Here is a 16,761-nt window from a genome sequence, read left to right as displayed (position 1 = left end):
TAAAATTCAGTCATGGGTTCTAAATTGACCCAAAAGACAGAACAAGAAGGTGGGGAACTGGCCAATTTTCAACAAGGCAAAAAGGTCATCAGTGCAGTGGCCCAAAGTTCCATTCTAGGAGTAGTGTCCAATATAGCGATTAATGATCTGGAAGAGGCATTGAACACAACAACGTGACAACATTTCAGATAAGAAAAGAATATTTAAAGATAGTCAAGAGAAAGATGTGAGAAACAAGACTGAGTTTGATACGTTTATGGAGGGAATGGTATGATGACACATCCTACAATGACATGTAGCCCATCTGCGACTGCTAGCAGCAAATATCTCCTATGGCCAGTGATGGGACACTAGATGGGGAGGGCTCTGAGTTACTACAGAGATTTCTTTCCCAGGTGTCTGGCTCGGGGGGTTATGTCCACATGCTCAGGGTCTAACGGACTGCCGTATTTGGGGTCGGGAGGGAATTTTCCCCCTGCTCAGAATGGCAGAGACCCTGAGGGTTTTTTGCCTTCCTCTGCAAGGGCCACGGATCACTTGCAGGTTTAAACTACTGTAAATGGTGGATTCTCTGTCACTTGAAATCTTTAAAGCATGATTTGAGGACTTCAGTAACTCAGCCAGAGGTTAGGGACCTATTTCAGGAGTGGCTGGGTGAGGTTCTGTGCCCTGCAATGTGCAGGAGGTCAGACTAGATCAGTGGCTCCAAACTACTGTACCCCTTTTAGGAGTCTGATTTGTCTTGTGTACCCCCAAGTTTCACCTCACTAAAAAACTATTTGCTTCCAAAATCAGACATAAAAATACAAATGTGTCACAGCATACTTGTGACGCATGGCTAGAAAGGGTTAAACTCCTGCAAAATAAATAACCCTCAAAAGCCATGTGGAGAGATAGTGTTTTTGTGTATTTACATATGTATGAATAGGGTCAATGATGTAACCAACAGTCCCTGTCTATGCTGTACTCTGATAATTCAGAGGTCAAAAGAACATTCTATCATTTAAATGAATTGTAAACACAGGATATCTCAGTATTCATCTCTCTTTGAAATGTACTGCGAATGGTGGAGGAACAAGCAAATAGTCTTATGTTAATTCATATAGCTAAGTACCGGTGATAGACCTCCTTCAAAGTCATCCTAATTATCTTTTATTCTCTGAGAAACTCCAACTTATCAAAAGACATGAAATTGTATAAAAGATTGTTGGGTCCTGATTGTATCATCTCAGATCTGCTTCGGCTTCATCAGGGGAAGTTTGAGTTGCAAGACTGAGGTCCCAGTTATGCTGGTATGCCCTGAATATGAGATTTGAACATTGGACTATAACCCAGGAACTATTTCTGAAAGAACTCTTTGCAGCTACAAAACTCACCATCTCTGCTATGAATCTGAACCTCAATGAATTGAACTCATGTCTGTATGTATATTGATCTTTTAACCATACTCTCTCTCTTTCTCTCTCTCGTTTTTTAATACATTTTAGTTTAATTAATAAGAATTGGCTGTAGCATGTATTTGGGTAAGATCTGAAACATTCACTAACCTGGGAGGTAATGTGTTCGATCCTTTGGGATTGGTAGAGCCTTTTCTTTTATATGATGAAATAAGATTTACAGAAATTTTCATTATATTTGATGTGGGTACCTGGATGGAGGCCTGAGGCTGGATCACTTTAAGGGAACTGTGCTGTTTGGACTTCTGAGTAACCAGTAAGATAATAAAGAAGCTGTTTTATGCTGACTTGGTAAATCTAAGTATTGGAATATCCACCAGTTTTATGAGGATTGTCTGCCCCATTCTTTGCAGTTCACCCTAATTGAGTGACCATAGTCTGCTCCCCACTAGGACTCCGGTCACAACACTATTACTGAAAAATTGCTTACTTTCTCATTTTACCATACAATTATAAAAAATCAATTGGAATATAAATATTATACTTTCATTTCAGCGTATAAGTATATAGAGCAGTATAAGCAAGTCATTGTCTGTATGAAATTTTAGTTTAGATTTCACTAGTGCTTTTTATGTAGCCAATTATAAAACTAGGCAAGTATCTAAATGAGTTGATGTACCCCCTGGAAGACCTCTGTGTGCCCCCAGGGGTATGCATACACCTGGTTGAGAACCACTGGATTAGATGATCATGATGGTCCAATCTGGCCTTAAAGTCTATGAGTCTAAACTAGGCAAGGAAATAGAGCTGGATGAAAGGGCAGCATGAAGGCAAATGGAATTTCGAGATGACAAATGAAAGGTAAAGAGCATTGGAAGGATTAATTTCAACTACTCCTCCAAACTTTAAATTAACTGAAATGACTCAGGAAAAAGATCTGGGCATTGTTTTGGGCAGCTCTGTGCAATATAAATCCAACAATGCACTCTTACTGGTCATACCAGGCTAAGTTCTGGTCACCCTACCTCAAATAAAATAGTTAGAACAGAAATATAGAAGGGGTCCAGAGATGGGTGATGAAAATTATTCTAGGCATGAAAAAACTGCCATGTGAAGAGAGACTGAAAAGATCAGGACTGCTTAGTTTAGAGGGGAGATGAGTAAGAGGAGACATAATAGAGATATATAAAATAATGAGGGTTAGAGAGACGACACGGTAAATTGGAATGTCCAAGCCGTCTCCCAGTCTGAGAATGAGGAGACATTCAATCAAACAGAAAGCCAACAAATGTAAAACTGATAAAAGAAAGCACTTTTTTCACACAAAGCATATATCAGTGGAACTCATTGCCACAAGATACAATTAATCCATGAGTTTAGCAGGATTGGACTGGACATTTATGTGGATAATGAGAGGAGCCTCACTTACATTATATAGAGTGAAAAATATGAGTGGCATTTTCAAAAATTCTCAACTCCCATTGATCTTCCATGGGAACTGGGGGCCCAACTCTTAAGTGTTTTTGAAAATCCCACCTTATAAAAGAGATAAAAACCCTTATGCTTGAAACCATACATTAACCACAACCTCACAGAAGTTAAAAAGCAGCTTCCCCTATCGGCCAATGATTCCATAATTGTCCACTCCTCCTGAAGCATCTGGTGCTGGTCACTATCAGAGAAAGGGTATTGGACTAGATCAGGGGTCGGCAACCTTTCAGAAGTGGGGTGCCGAGTCTTCATTTATTCAGGCTAATTTAAGGTTTCGCGTGCCAGTCATACATTTTAACGTTTTTAGAAGGTCTCTTTCTATAAGTCTATAATATATAACTACACTATTGTTATATGTAAAGTAAATAAGGTTTTTAAAACGTTTAAGAAGCTTCCTTTAAAATTAAATTAAAATGCAGAGCCCCCTGGACCGGTGGCCAGGACCCAGGCAGCGTGAATGCCACTGAAAGTCAGCTCGTGTGCCGCCTTCGGCACACGTACCATAGGTTGCCTACCCCTGGACTAGATGGACCATTGCACCGATCTGGTCTGTCAGTTCCTACATTCTCAGAAGTGATTTTCTAGCTGTAAAGCATGAGGTTGAGCCTTTGGGACGACACTTTTTCAGCCTCCAGAGTTTGCATCAATGTATTTGTTCCAACCTGACACCTGCACTTCTGCCTCTAATGTTTTTTAGCAGAGAAAGCCACTCAAGAGACTTATTGACACTTGAAAAAGGGAAAATATGGTCAAATATTAAACAAGTAGTGAGTGGAATCTCCCCTTTACGAGAGCATTATCAGAAGTAACAGCCTTATGGAGCAAAGTCCAGTAAAGTCCTTCCTTGTGCAGTTCTCTATGGCTGGAAGAGCCTCCTCCTTCCCATGCACTAAGCCTCCTTTGGCAAGCGAACACTTGCTAGCCACCACTCTACTCTGTAGAATTTCAGTTGTGTAGCACCCACAACTGAGGCCACTTGGACTAGAAAGCTCAGCTCTCATGGCACCAAAATAATGACCAGATTACGAGAAGAGCTCAACACCCAGTGCGTTGACGTCATCTGAAAATGTGGCCCTGGTTGCAGGTGCTGAGTCCTTCTGAAAATTCTGACCTTGAGGCCAGATCATGAGCGGATGTAAACTGATGTCAGTGGAGCTAAGCCATTGCATAACATCTGACCTTTCGGGGCTATGTAATATAATATTTTAGTTGTGAGAACATCTCTGATAACGTACCACCCCTCCTACGCAAACACACATGCTTTTCTTATTTAGAACACAGTGTAGGTCTGTGATTGACAAAGGAACTGGAGATGCTGTTTGATCTTGTTGTCCTACTACTATTGAATAATAATCACAGACTAAACAATTGCAGGACATTTTTCAGAGTGGGGCCTGTGCTGTTCAGCGTTTCCACCAAGATGCTGTACAACCAGGTCACCACAGCACATGAGAGAGTCTGGCACAGGTGCAGGAACATGATGGACAAGGACAATACACACAACAGAGCCAACCCTGTTTGATCTGGACTCCTGCAGGTTTTCAGCTGGTGCTCCCCACTCCACGTGTGTCTGACTGTCCTGAGAATTCCTGGTGAAAAATGACAATGCTAGATTTAAGGATTGGTTTTTAAAATGTTTTCAGAGGAATTAGGTGGAGTAAATACAGGAGTTTGGGGTTTTTCAATGTGACAATTGAAGCACAGGCTGGTATGATTTTGTTCTCTTGCTGCAATTAAATAGTGGCAAGAGATTGTGACGCAGTGTTCAGACAAAGGCCAGTCACAGAAATCAGCATTAGCATGATGCAGCTGCATGGCAAACAGTGCAGACAAACGGGTGGGTTGGAAGCATGGCAGATGGGACCCAGTAGCTAGAATCCTCAATAGCTGGTGCAATCACTTCTGGAAATTCTTGTTTGTATTACAGTGGCAGCCAAAGCCCCCTTGGGAGATGATGGTCATAGAAGGAGTCTGTGGGAGAGCCTGGGAAATGAACCCAGGTCTCCCAAGCCCTTAACCCACAAGACTATCATTACACTTGGTTATTGGGAGTTGAGGGTAAGGTAGAGAGAAGCAAGAGTCTGACTAACTTTCTGAAAGACCTTACAGTTAAATCAATAGAGAGGCAACACCTGAAGAAGCCTATTAGGAGGACTGGATAGAGGTGTGAGAGGCTGTTGTAGAAGGACACACAACTAGGGTACACCAATGAAATTGTAACCCCATGATCCTTTCTGGCCAATACAGCAGTGCCAGAGGAGAGTCTCATTCCAGTCATCAGACTGCGCATCTTTGTGAACAAGAGAGGAAGAGGACTGTCGCAGCATTCTGCCCACAAAGGATCGGAAGCATTTGCCTGGAACAAGGCCAAGTGCTGAACAGGAAACCATAGGGCCTGATCTTATCCAAAGCTGGTGCTGCATTATCTTTTGTAACAGCTCCAGATGGCTTCATAGTTACACCATATGTGATGACCTCCCAGAGACTACATGGTGATATCTAGAGAGAACTTTTGCTCTGAAAGCACAGGCCTTTAACACATTAGCTGAATCTCCTTAGCAGAGGCAGGTCTTACTAATGACGTATCCTTGAGCAAATCGGACATGCCGTTGGCATATACACCCTCTCCAGTGAATTACATCACCTTTCACCTTCTGACACAGTCCAGCTGGAGGAGGCAAGAAAGCAAGGGCACCTTTGAAAGTGCCAGCACATTTCAGGAAGCGAGGCAATGCAGGGATGCTCATGCTTTGGGTGGCAGAGCGCACCTAATCTTCATCTTCAGATTTGCCATTGCACCTACACAGGACTGGTGTCACTGTACAATGGCTGCACAACTGTCCAAGAGTCACAGAAAGATTGCTTGTTCAGTACTTGTGGCTCTTGGCAATCTTAAAGGGTGGTTCTGCCCTAAAAAGTAACTCTAAAAATAGCACAGTGCGGTTCCCTATTCAATATTTCCATATAAAAATATACACAGTTTGTAAGTCAAGAAGATTGTTTATGAAACAAAGCTCAGAGCTCAGGTGAGTTTGCAGGCTGAAGAGAAACAAGCTGGAGTCTGTCTGTCTTGTGGATCATCCCCAGTAATGGAAGAGTTCTGTGGGCCAAAGTAGGTCCTCAAGGACATCTGTGCAGCCCCACTGATCAGGTGTTAGTGTATAATATGAAAGCAATGGGGCTGCACAGGTGTTCTTGAAGAAGCCACGCAAACTATATGGTAGCAAAGCATTTGAAAAGATAGCTTTTCATAAGCACTATCTCAGAAGGCACATGCTTGTCCTCACCAGTGACCAAGCTGTCCCCTAATGATTACAATCCTAAGGAATCCCTCCTCAACATGGCAGAAGAGACCTGTCTTCAGAAGTGAAAAGGAAGAAGTACTAAGAAAGGCATCCTGGACACATGCTGCCTGTAATGGAATGATTATTAATATGGTCAAAGTATCTACCCAAGGTGAAGAAAAAACACAGTTAAAGTACTCTGCCAGGTCATCCACTACTCACCCGTGATAAGAGGAGCAACATTCCAGCAAGCTAAAAATGAGGAGGAGCAACAAAAGTAACCTGGGATTGGCCATCTAGGCTCCCTTCTTTTGCAAGGTGACAGCCAGAACCCCTTAAGCCTTCTTCCTGTCATGGGAATTCTGAAAAGAAGGATCGGCGGGACAGCTTCCCATCTTGATGTCTATGTTCTTTCTGGCAACATTGCTGGGTTGGGTAAACTCCCTTTAAAAAGCAGTCTCCATTCATCTACTACAATCCCAGTCACTTTAAATGTCAGACCCCAGATTCTGATTTAGTGCCAAGTTCTGGAGAATATGAGTTAACTAATGAAGGAACAAATACCAGAGGTCGGCTTAGGAGGATGGCAGGAAAGTAGTGGGGCAGAGTTTTGAAGGCCACTGGTTGAATTATTGAAAGACTACAGTGTTTGTCAAAAAAAAGAAAAGAAAGGGAAGATTTAACTTAGGATGTTGAGATTGCTCACTGCGATATTTCATTACAACAAGAAGAAAATATTAGCATATTAAATATCATTCACAGAGCTCTGTAAATATCCACTGTACTTTAGAGCACCGGGCTCAAACCCACTGCCATTGAAGACATTGGTAAACCTTCAATTGACATAAACGGTGCAGGCCTAGACCTATACAATATTTCCTGTATACAACATGAGGGCCATATTCGGAGAGGTGATGAGCATCTGCAACTCCCACTGAAGTCAATCAAAGTTCCAGGTGCTCAGCACCTTTTGGTCATACAGTAGAGAGAGCAAACAGGACAGAACCATCATTTGGAGGAGAAAGAGTCAAAAGAACAAGGCAAGAAGAATTCTTGGAAGAAATAGATTTTTAAAGAGGGCTGATCCAATTCCCACTGAAGTCAATGGAAACATTCAATGGGAGTTGAATCGGGGGGGGCGGTTTGGATAGACAATGGAGGAGGCTGTTCCAATTTATTGTGGTCAAGTCCATAATGCACTACAAGATTTTAGTGTCAACCATTGTAAGTGATTAAGAAAAAAAATAGGGAAGGACAGATCCTGTGTAATACACCACACTGGGGGAAAAGTAAGTATGACTGCGTGTGCATGGACCAATTTTTACTTCAGCAGAGACGCTAATGGCACGTGCCTGAAAGCACAAAGCAGCACAAAGCAAGCGCCATGGTACAGAAATCAGTCAGCAGTTACTTTGCAGAGTGTGCTCACCCTCTAGGTGGTTGCGGGAAAGGTACTTGAGTCCTTCATCGAGCAGGATAACAGGCAGGGAAATTTTCAACACGACCACCCATTGCGGCCAGCTCAGGGGAGTCACCTGGAAGATCAGCTGCAAGGCAGGAAGAATTCAATATATTTATTAACAGGGAAGGGGGAAGAGAGACAAAAATCAGACCCATTTTTGTTCATATGGATGTGGACTGAGGTAAGAGATGTGCAAGGGACCAGGCCTTCTGGATCGGATCATATATGTGCAAAGAGAGGGACTTCATTAAGGCTTGAACAGATAAGGAACTTGGCAAGGGACTGTAAGTATCATTTACATTCACTTTACAGATGGAGAAAGTGAGGCACAAACAGGGGAAGTAATTGCTGAAGGTCGCACCGCAATTCCGTTGCCAACCTGAGACTAGAACCCAAGACTCCTAACTCCCAGTCCTGTATCCTTCTGAATCCCAAGGCTCGATTGTGGAAACCCTTTGGGCAGGGAAGTCCCATTGAAAAATCAGCAAAAGACTTGGGAAGTAAAACGTACAACGGAGTTTTTTTGTCAAAAGAACAGCCCTACAAGCTGCGTGTTGTGCTAGCTGCATCACTTACAGGCATAGGCTTCACGTGGAGAATCACGAAGTGCAGCGCCATGGACATGACAATTGTCCCCAGCAGCCAGATGTTGAGCCATGGTGGCATCCTCAGCAGTGACTGGTTTTCAGACACACTGCAAGAGCGAGAGGGCAGAGGTTAGATCAAATGACCCATTAAATACCCCGTCCTCAAGTATAATTTGGATCAATCAATATATCCCTAAGCCCTCTTAATCAGTAGAAATATGTTGCTAGATCTCTGCATAAAAGCCTTCTTCAAGAAAAAGGATTACTTAACCATTACCATACATTATTCTCCTTCCAAACTTATTAGGCTCTGGAAATAAATATTCTGAAGTGAATTTCATTCAATATATCACTATTCAGATGGAGAGACAAGGTGGGTGAGGTAATATCTTTTATTGGACCAACTATTGTTGGTGAGAGGGACAAGCTTTCAAGCTTATGCAGAGCTCTTCTTCGGGTCAGCCTGAGGAATAGCTGATGTCATGCTATTCCTTCAGTACCAGATTCCCAGACTCATTGGACAGGTACACATACAGCAACAAAATATTACTCATTGTGACAGCCAATACCAGAACCTCCAGCGTGAAGCCCTGATCCATCCGTGGGTCAGAGCAAAAATTGCAAAGGGAACTACTTGCTGGTTCTGGCTCCAGATTTTACCAGAAGAGTTAGTGAGAATTCAGCATTGGGAGATCCAAGCCTGACCCTTAGCCCGGAGTGGTTTTGAATCTGAACACCAAACCCAAAATGGATCTGGATCCAGATATTACTGGCTTGCTAATATGGCCAAAGTGTCCGCTAAGAGATCCAAATGTATTTACATTAACATCTCCAATGACAGTAACATGTTTGCTTGGTTCAAATGTTATTCAGGGCAGAATGCTTTATCAGATATTCCCATACGTACTGTACCTGTTGAGAGCATTGCACATCTCAATCGTCACTAGCACCGACAGAGCCATAGTGGTTGGGTAACGAGACTCGAAGATTTCACAGTCAATGCCTTCAAAGATGGGGTTGTCCTCTGTGCATCTCATGAAGTTCCTCTGGCAGAAGAAAGAGTAACAGGCATGAAGCAGGCAGAAGTGGCAGATTACTGGTGGGATCTGAACCCCAGTTATCAGTGGTTCTACTAAATATTTCTTGGCTCGGGGGAATTGATAAGAGGATATGAAGCCATTCATCTTCAGGTTTGAATCCAGCCCATCTAGTAGGTCAACAGTAATCATAGGACAGCTTCTAGGTAGTCTATGTGAACTTGATTCATTAGTTGTTTCAGTTTATTTCCAAGTGAACAAGTGTCTCCGTTAAAAAAAACAAATCTACCTCTGCAACTGGCATTAATCATACCTGAAGTCAGGAAACATGGCTTCTATTCCTTGCTCTACACCAGTTATCACACACTTGGCAAGGCCATTTCCCTCCCAGTGCCTCTGCTTTCCCTCCCACTCTTTGCATGTCTTGTCTATACAGAAAGAAAGATCCTTAGGGCAAGGAATGACTCTTCCTGTTTGTACTGCACCTAGCACAATGAGGCCCTAACCTTGGTTGGAGCTCTTAGGAGTTATTGCAATGCAAACAACAATAATCAGTCTCCAGGGTAGCCAATCTGGCACTAGATGCACTAGAAACATACCAAATAATAAGAGATTTGCTTATTTAAGGGGCATAAAACTGATGCCTTAAAGCAGCGATGGGGAAGTTTTCCACCTGATCAGAGTGGCAGCGATCAAGTGGAATAACTGCAATTCCTGCTGCACTCCCTACGAATGTCTCTCTGACTCCTCACAGTGACATGGGTGGAGTGCACACCTACAGGCCATCAGGTCTGGGGATACACGAGGGATGTTTCTTTAGGTAAAGTCACCACTGTGCTGACCAGCTGATGGGAGATGGGATCTCACCCGGGAGGGAGCTTTTGCAGTTGTTTCAGCTGACACATTTTCTTTTAATGACTTGGGAACTTTTCGAAATTTAATTTTTAAAAGAGGGGGACAGGCAGGAAAACAAATCCTCTGGTGATCCTGCTGGGGAGCCTAGATATTAGGGTTTGCAGTGGTGTTCGAATGAAACAGTCTTCCCTTCCCCCTCCCTGCCACAACTTACCAACTGGTAGAAGGTAACTTGCGGCCCTTCAGCATCGTACAAGAACCACCAGGTAGCTGCCCCCACCGTTGCCAATCCAACGTACACTGCAACCAAAGAGAGAGCAGGTTGTGTAGCCCTGTAAGCACTGGATTCATTGCTTGGTTCTTGCTAGCTAGGTTATTCGTTAGCATAGGGACCTCCGGCCCTGAGGGTTACACTGCCTTGTGCTGGACAGTGAACCTGTAGATTCCACCCTGTGCTATGGCTCTCGCTGCTCATTCGGGTAGAGGAAGAACAGCAAATTGGGAAAAGAGACCTGAACTGTTCTGACCCACACAGGGGGACTCCTCATATTCCATCCCAGATCGTTAGGAGCCTGGAGCAATAATTCTGAAAACACTTGCACCTGAGCCTGTCTCCCTCCTCTCTTCCACCTTGCATTGCCACAGCTTCACTTCACACCCTGCTAAGGTCTCTCCCTCTGCCCTTTCTTAAACAAGATCCCTTCTACCCAGGCTGTGTAGGTACATCACTGTAGTACCAGAGCACCTCACGGTCATTAAGAGGCAGAGAAGCGATAGCCTCATTTTACAGATGGGGAACTGTGGCACAGGGTAGAATAAGTGACTTGTCCAAGGTCACACAGGAGTTCTGTAGCTGAGCCAGGAATTGAACCCAGGTATCTTGAATCCCAATCCTGCACCTTATCCACTAGATCAACATTCCTATTTGCTTCCTTTGTCCTGACATTCACTACAAAAATCCACCCCATCCCAGGAGGTGGGGACCCTCCTGCTCCCTGCCCATCCCCTTCTGCACTCTGGCCTTCTGTCTGATCCCAAAGCTGCTATGGGCTCTCTGTCACAATGCCTTCTCATGCTGCTACCTGTGCCGGAGAGAACCGTAGGTAATGGGTGGGTGGGGACTGGGGTAGCTCAAACTAGGAGCCTGGCCAGAAGAAAAAGATGGCTCCTAGCAAAGGTAGTCAAGTGCATACACTGCAAGAATCCCAAACTGGCCCTCTCACCGGATCAGAAAGTTCCCTTGCTCCCACCACAGCAACCCCAGGACTATTGAAGGTGAAATATCTCTCAGCTATTGCCTGATGTCTGACTGAGCTGATTAAACTCTTCCAATGCACTGGATCTTAGAGGAGATGGATTCCTGAGGGGTTGCCTTCTTTTGGTTGTATGAAAGTCCTGGTCTGTTATGAGGAATATATTTTCCCTGGATATTGCACATCTCTACATCTCTCTGCACTGTGAATAAGCCTCTCCTCATTACCAGAGATCACAATGGACCCACCCCTCCTGACACACGCTAGTCAGCAATTGTTTTAAGCCAGGGTAATACATGGCACTTTGTCCATTCATGGCACTACATCTCTAGCCAGGGCCTCTCACCTCCAATGGCAAGGTAGCGGAAGAAAAGCCAGCCACTGATGAGGGGCTCTCTTGGGTTGCGGGGAAGTTTGTCCATGATGTCTAGGTCAGGGGGGTTGAATCCAAGAGCAGTGGCAGGTAGCCCGTCTGTCACTAGGTTCACCCAGAGCAGCTGGACTGGGATCAGAGCTTCAGGCAAGCCCAGGATTGCAGTCAGGAAAATACTTCAGGTGAAAAAGACACAACCTCGCTAGGTTAGATACATGCCAGGGAGAGAGAGGATTGCACTTGTAAAACTGGAGTTTGATCCAAAACCCTGGGTCCAAATGCCCTCTAAACATTTGTGCTGTTCAAAATCCACACATGGATTTGGATTTTGCTTTTCACCCCCATAACCCCGGATTCAAACACCTCCAAACTTTAGGGAGTTTGAAACTCAGATCTGAATGTTGCAGTTTCAACCCATCTCACCACTGGGGGCCAGACTTGTAAATTTGCATAAGGAGCCCATCACATGGCATCTCAACTGTTCAATGTGCTTTTTGTCACCAGCACAGATGTCCCTGCTGAATTTCTGACATAAGGGGTTCCAAAGATAACTGCAAGCAATCAGTACATGGCCAGGATTGCGGCAGAACACACTGATTTGTTCTGAAAGCCTTTGTCAGGAAATTGGTCACAGTGAAAGAAGCTGTGAGCATTGTAATGGAGTCTCTCATTCACCCCGTCAGACACAAATACCCTCACAGGAATCTATCAGCACCACACTGGGGTTGTGTACTTATAGCAAGCTGCAGTACTTGTCACTTAAGGATCAGCATATTTGTCACACCATGGCATTTGATCATACTGCAGTGTTTCATGGTGCTTCCTTTATTGTGCTCAAAATTGGAAATGGTGTAAAATAGCCAGAGGTTCGCACACCACATCAAGGGAAAGGCTGGCTTTAGTAGCAGCCGCTGAATGTGTAGAAATAGGAATGAAAGTATCCATGCCACTTTTAACTGAGGCAGAGTGCACAGGACTTAAAGTGGTGCTGCTATCTAGGCCCACATCCTCAGTGGATGTAAATCAACATAGCTAATCCGATTTACACCAACTGGGATATAGCTCTGAGTATATGTTTAAGTATCAGAAAGGACAGTTCTGTACTGGTGATATTTCTCATCCCTCCTACTATCCTAGCATGAGGTGTGAACTGGAAGCCCTTACCAGACAACCTCTCCAACATTAGAAGAGATGAGGTAGCGGATGAACTGCTTCATGTTGTTGTAGATGGCTCTGCCCTCCTCAACAGCAGACACGATGGTGGAGAAGTTGTCATCAGATAGCACCATCTCAGCTGCCGATTTGGCTACGGCTGTGCCAGAGCCCATGGCAATGCCAATCTCAGCCTTTTTCAGGGCAGGGGCATCATTCACTCCATCTCCCGTCTGGACAAAGCATGGGTGTTTTATTAAAGGACATTTTATAGAAGGAAACAGCCTAGGCATGAAACTAAGGCTATGTCTACACTATGAGCTAGGGGTGCAAACCCCAGCTTGCGTAGATGTAGTCAACGAGAGCTAACATGCTGAAAATAGTAGTGTAGTCATGGGAGCACAGGCTAGCTGTGCCAAGTATGTACCCACAGGGCTCAAGCGGGTTTGTACTTGGCATGGCTAGTCTGTGCTGCCACTCGCCACAGCCCATGCTACCCCGGCTACACTACTGTTTTTAGCAGGCTAGCTCGATGACAGCTAGGGTGGGTATGCCTACAGGAGCTGGAAATCACACCCCTAGCTCAGAGTGTAGACATAGCCTGAGAACCAAGTCTGGGTCACATTAATTCATACATGTTTGTTGGCAGGACTTCTACCTATCAATTAGTTCTTTAAACACCACCACTTGGCACTGCTGTGGTGCATTTCTAAGTGCTCTGCTCACATTCAGCTTCACAACAGCTCTGTAATGTAGGCAAGTAGTATGATGGCCCGTTGTATAGATGGGAAAAGTTAAGTGTGCTCCTCAAGGCTACACAGAGTAAGCAGAAGAGCTGGGAACAGAATCCAGAAGTCCTGACTCCCAGACCTTTGGTCCAAACCAATGGACAACACTAGAGCCCTGCAAATCTGTGGATATCCGAGAATGGAGCTGGGCTGGTCTTAGTAGTGGTAGATGACAGAATAAGGAGCAATGGTCTCAAGTTGCAGTGGGGGAGGCCTACGTTGGATATTAGGAAAAACTTTTTCACTAGGAGCGTGGTGAAGCACTGGAATGGGTTACCTAGGGAGGTGGTGGAATCTCCATTCTTAGCGGTTTTTAAGGCCCGGCTTGACAAAGCCCTGGCTGGGATGATTTAGTTGGTGTTGGTCCTGCTTTGAGCAGGGGGTTGGACTAGATGACCTCCTGAGGTCTCTTCCAACCCTAATCTTCTATGATATCTGCAGACCACATTTGCAGATTGGATAAGGATAAAAATTTTGTATTTGCACAGCGCAACACTCCTACTCTACAGCTCAGACTGGGACCTTGAAGTACTGACTCCGATCCCCTGCTCTTGACAGCAGAGGCGACACTTACAAAATGATTAATATGAGTAAACCCACATGAGGGGCCCCGTGTACGACTCACCATAGCTGTAATCTCATGGAAAGACTGTAGGTATTCGACTATCTTGGACTTGTGAGCAGGTTCGACTCGGGCGAAGCAACGGGCCGAACGGCAGGCCTCCCGCTGTGTCTCCAGGGGGAGATCATCAAACTCCCTGCCAGTGTAGGCCTTGTCTGTCACATCCTCCTTCTCTGAGAAGATCCCAATCCTCCGGCAGATGGCCACGGCTGTGCCTTTGTTGTCCCCAGTGATCATGATGACCCGGATGCCGGCTTTCTTGCACATCTTAATGGACATCACCACCTCCTTCCGAGGAGGGTCCAGCATCCCCACACAGCCCACGAAGGTTAGGTTAGTCTGAGGGCAAGAAAAGAAGAAACACGTTAACACTTACTATCCCCCTCCCCTCCAGGGACAGAGCCATGTCGTTCTCCCTGCCTTTAATTCACCCCACGTAGGGAAAATCTAAAGACGCTGGCAAATTTTCCTCTCTAAAGGCCTGATCATGTTCCCATTGCAGCCAATGGCAAAACTCCCACTAACTCTAATGGGAACATATTATGGCCCGAAAGAGCATCACCCTCCATTTAAAATAATTCAGCTGTAATCCTGATTTGTTCTTCGGGGAGGTTCCAGTTGACAGACTGTAGTGGGTTGCTATTCACTGCATTCTGTTTAGGTTGTTATGCCAGGCCCATCACCTTGGTATCTGCACGCTTCCTGGGAGTGCATAAAGGCCCAGATTTAGCAAAGCACATAAGCACATGCTCAATAGGCTGCAGGTTTAAAACAAACATAAGGAAGTGCTTCTTCACACAACGCACAGTCAACTGGTGGAACTCGTTGCCATGTTGCGAAGGCCAAAAGTATAACTGGGTTCAAAAAAGAATTCGGTAAGTTCATGGAGGACAGATCCATCAGTGGCTATTAGCCACGATGATCAGGGATGCAACCCCATGCTCTGAGTGTCCCTAAACCTCTGCTTGCCAGAAGCTACGACTGGACAACGGGATGGATCACTCAATACATTGCACTGTCCTGTTCAATCCCTTTGAAGCATCTGGAAGTGGCCACTATCGGAGACAGGATACTGGGCTGGATGGTCCATTGGCCATACTGAGTAAGACCATTCTTATGTACTTGAGTCAATGGATTCAAGTCAACGGGACGTACACATGTTTAAGTGTTTTGCTGAACTGGGGCCTATGCATCATGACTAGCATCTGTCACATGGTTCTTAGCAGCTATGGTTTGCAACAGAACAGCAGGACTACTGGGCTACTTGGTTCTCTGGCAGACACCCTCAGAGACCAGTCGGAACCACTGAGTCGGTTAGAACGTCCAATGAGACGTCTGTAAGTTGGTGGGAAAACTCAGCAGAAGAAAATGCATTTGCAGCCAGCACTGCGTGTTCCTGGAGGGGCAGTGATCAGGATTAGGAAGCAAAATAAGTTACATGAGCAGAAAGGAAACAGAAGACTCCCCAGCTTGGAGTTTCACCACACCCCTGGCACATGGAGCCCGGCATTTCCAACGCATCCTCCCCACTCTGCTTCCCAAGCAGCTGCTCTCAGAGCCCTTCCCGTCAGCATCTGTGCCAGGGGAAGGAGAGCTGGAGCAAACCCTTTGTTTCCCAAGAAATGGCCCCCATCCTCTGTCCCAGGGGTCACTTTTAACACTTCCTCACCTCATAGTTAATGAACTTGGTCGCATCTTCCAGCTGCATGTCCTCTTTCTTGCAGGGGGTGTCCCGGGTGGCCAGAGCGAGGCAGCGCAGGGTGTCAATACCAGTCCCCCATTCCCGGATCTTAGACAAGATCGTCTCCTTAGTGGAGAGCGTGAGGGGGACCCGGTTAGTGCCAATACGGACGTAGTTGCAGCGTTCAATCACGCTTTCAGGGGCGCCCTTTGGAAACAAAAGGAACAAGAGCCACTCACACATGCCTCCTTGCAACCTAACTTCTGAGCAAAGCACAACTGAGTGAAAACTTCCCTAACCATCAACAAAAAACAATTTTAAACCCCTGGGGTATTCAGTGCGTACTGCAGTCACTGAGGACAGCATGTCATGGAGTGCAGAATGTCTCAGAAAAGGAGATAATATGTTCAAGAGACAAAACCACAAAACATAGCCATCCTGAAACTGAGGCTATATACACACTATAGCTTACGTCGGGATAAGTGATGCCGTTTAGGGGTGTGAATAAGCCACCCCCCTGAGCGACATAAGCTCTGGTGTGGACACTGCTATGTTGGTGGGAGAGCGTCTCCTGCCGACATAGTTACCGCTGCTCGTGGGGGCTGGAGTAATTCTCTCCTGTCAGCATAGAGCGGCTGCACTAGCAGCACTACAGTGGCATCGATGCCGCTGTAAGATCTGTAGTGTAGCCATAGTCTGATGATCCCACTGCACAGGTTCTTCCTCAATATCCTTAGCTTCCTCTAGGTGGCACTATCTCGTCAGCGTTTAAAGACCGT

The 16,761-nt window shown here is 45.3% G+C and overlaps 1 protein-coding gene across 3 annotated transcripts in view; it reads right to left on the bottom strand.

The window, feature by feature from the left end:
• ATP2A3 (ATPase sarcoplasmic/endoplasmic reticulum Ca2+ transporting 3) overlaps nucleotides 1-16,761 on the bottom strand; it is an 89,770-nt gene that overhangs the window by 10,194 nt on the left and 62,815 nt on the right. Inside the window, exons 12-20 of one of the 3 annotated variants that reach the window (XM_034752417.1) lie at nucleotides 15,971-16,189; nucleotides 14,305-14,640; nucleotides 12,904-13,124; nucleotides 11,713-11,915; nucleotides 10,328-10,413; nucleotides 9,134-9,267; nucleotides 8,211-8,328; nucleotides 7,602-7,719; nucleotides 4,390-4,477 (exon numbers count right to left, since the gene is read on the bottom strand). In XM_034752417.1, the coding sequence (XP_034608308.1) occupies nucleotides 4,390-4,477; nucleotides 7,602-7,719; nucleotides 8,211-8,328; nucleotides 9,134-9,267; nucleotides 10,328-10,413; nucleotides 11,713-11,915; nucleotides 12,904-13,124; nucleotides 14,305-14,640; nucleotides 15,971-16,189 (1,523 nt within the window). The remainder of the gene's footprint in view (nucleotides 1-4,389; nucleotides 4,478-7,601; nucleotides 7,720-8,210; nucleotides 8,329-9,133; nucleotides 9,268-10,327; nucleotides 10,414-11,712; nucleotides 11,916-12,903; nucleotides 13,125-14,304; nucleotides 14,641-15,970; nucleotides 16,190-16,761) is intronic. The other 2 variants (XM_034752418.1, XM_034752416.1) reach the window with 2 other exon arrangements.

Source organism: Trachemys scripta, chromosome 18 (genome assembly GCF_013100865.1).
Source record: "Trachemys scripta elegans isolate TJP31775 chromosome 18, CAS_Tse_1.0, whole genome shotgun sequence".
Classification (NCBI taxonomy): Eukaryota; Metazoa; Chordata; order Testudines; family Emydidae; genus Trachemys; species Trachemys scripta.
The sequence above is the reverse complement of the archived record's forward strand: the minus strand, read 5'-3'. Positions and strand labels throughout refer to the sequence as shown.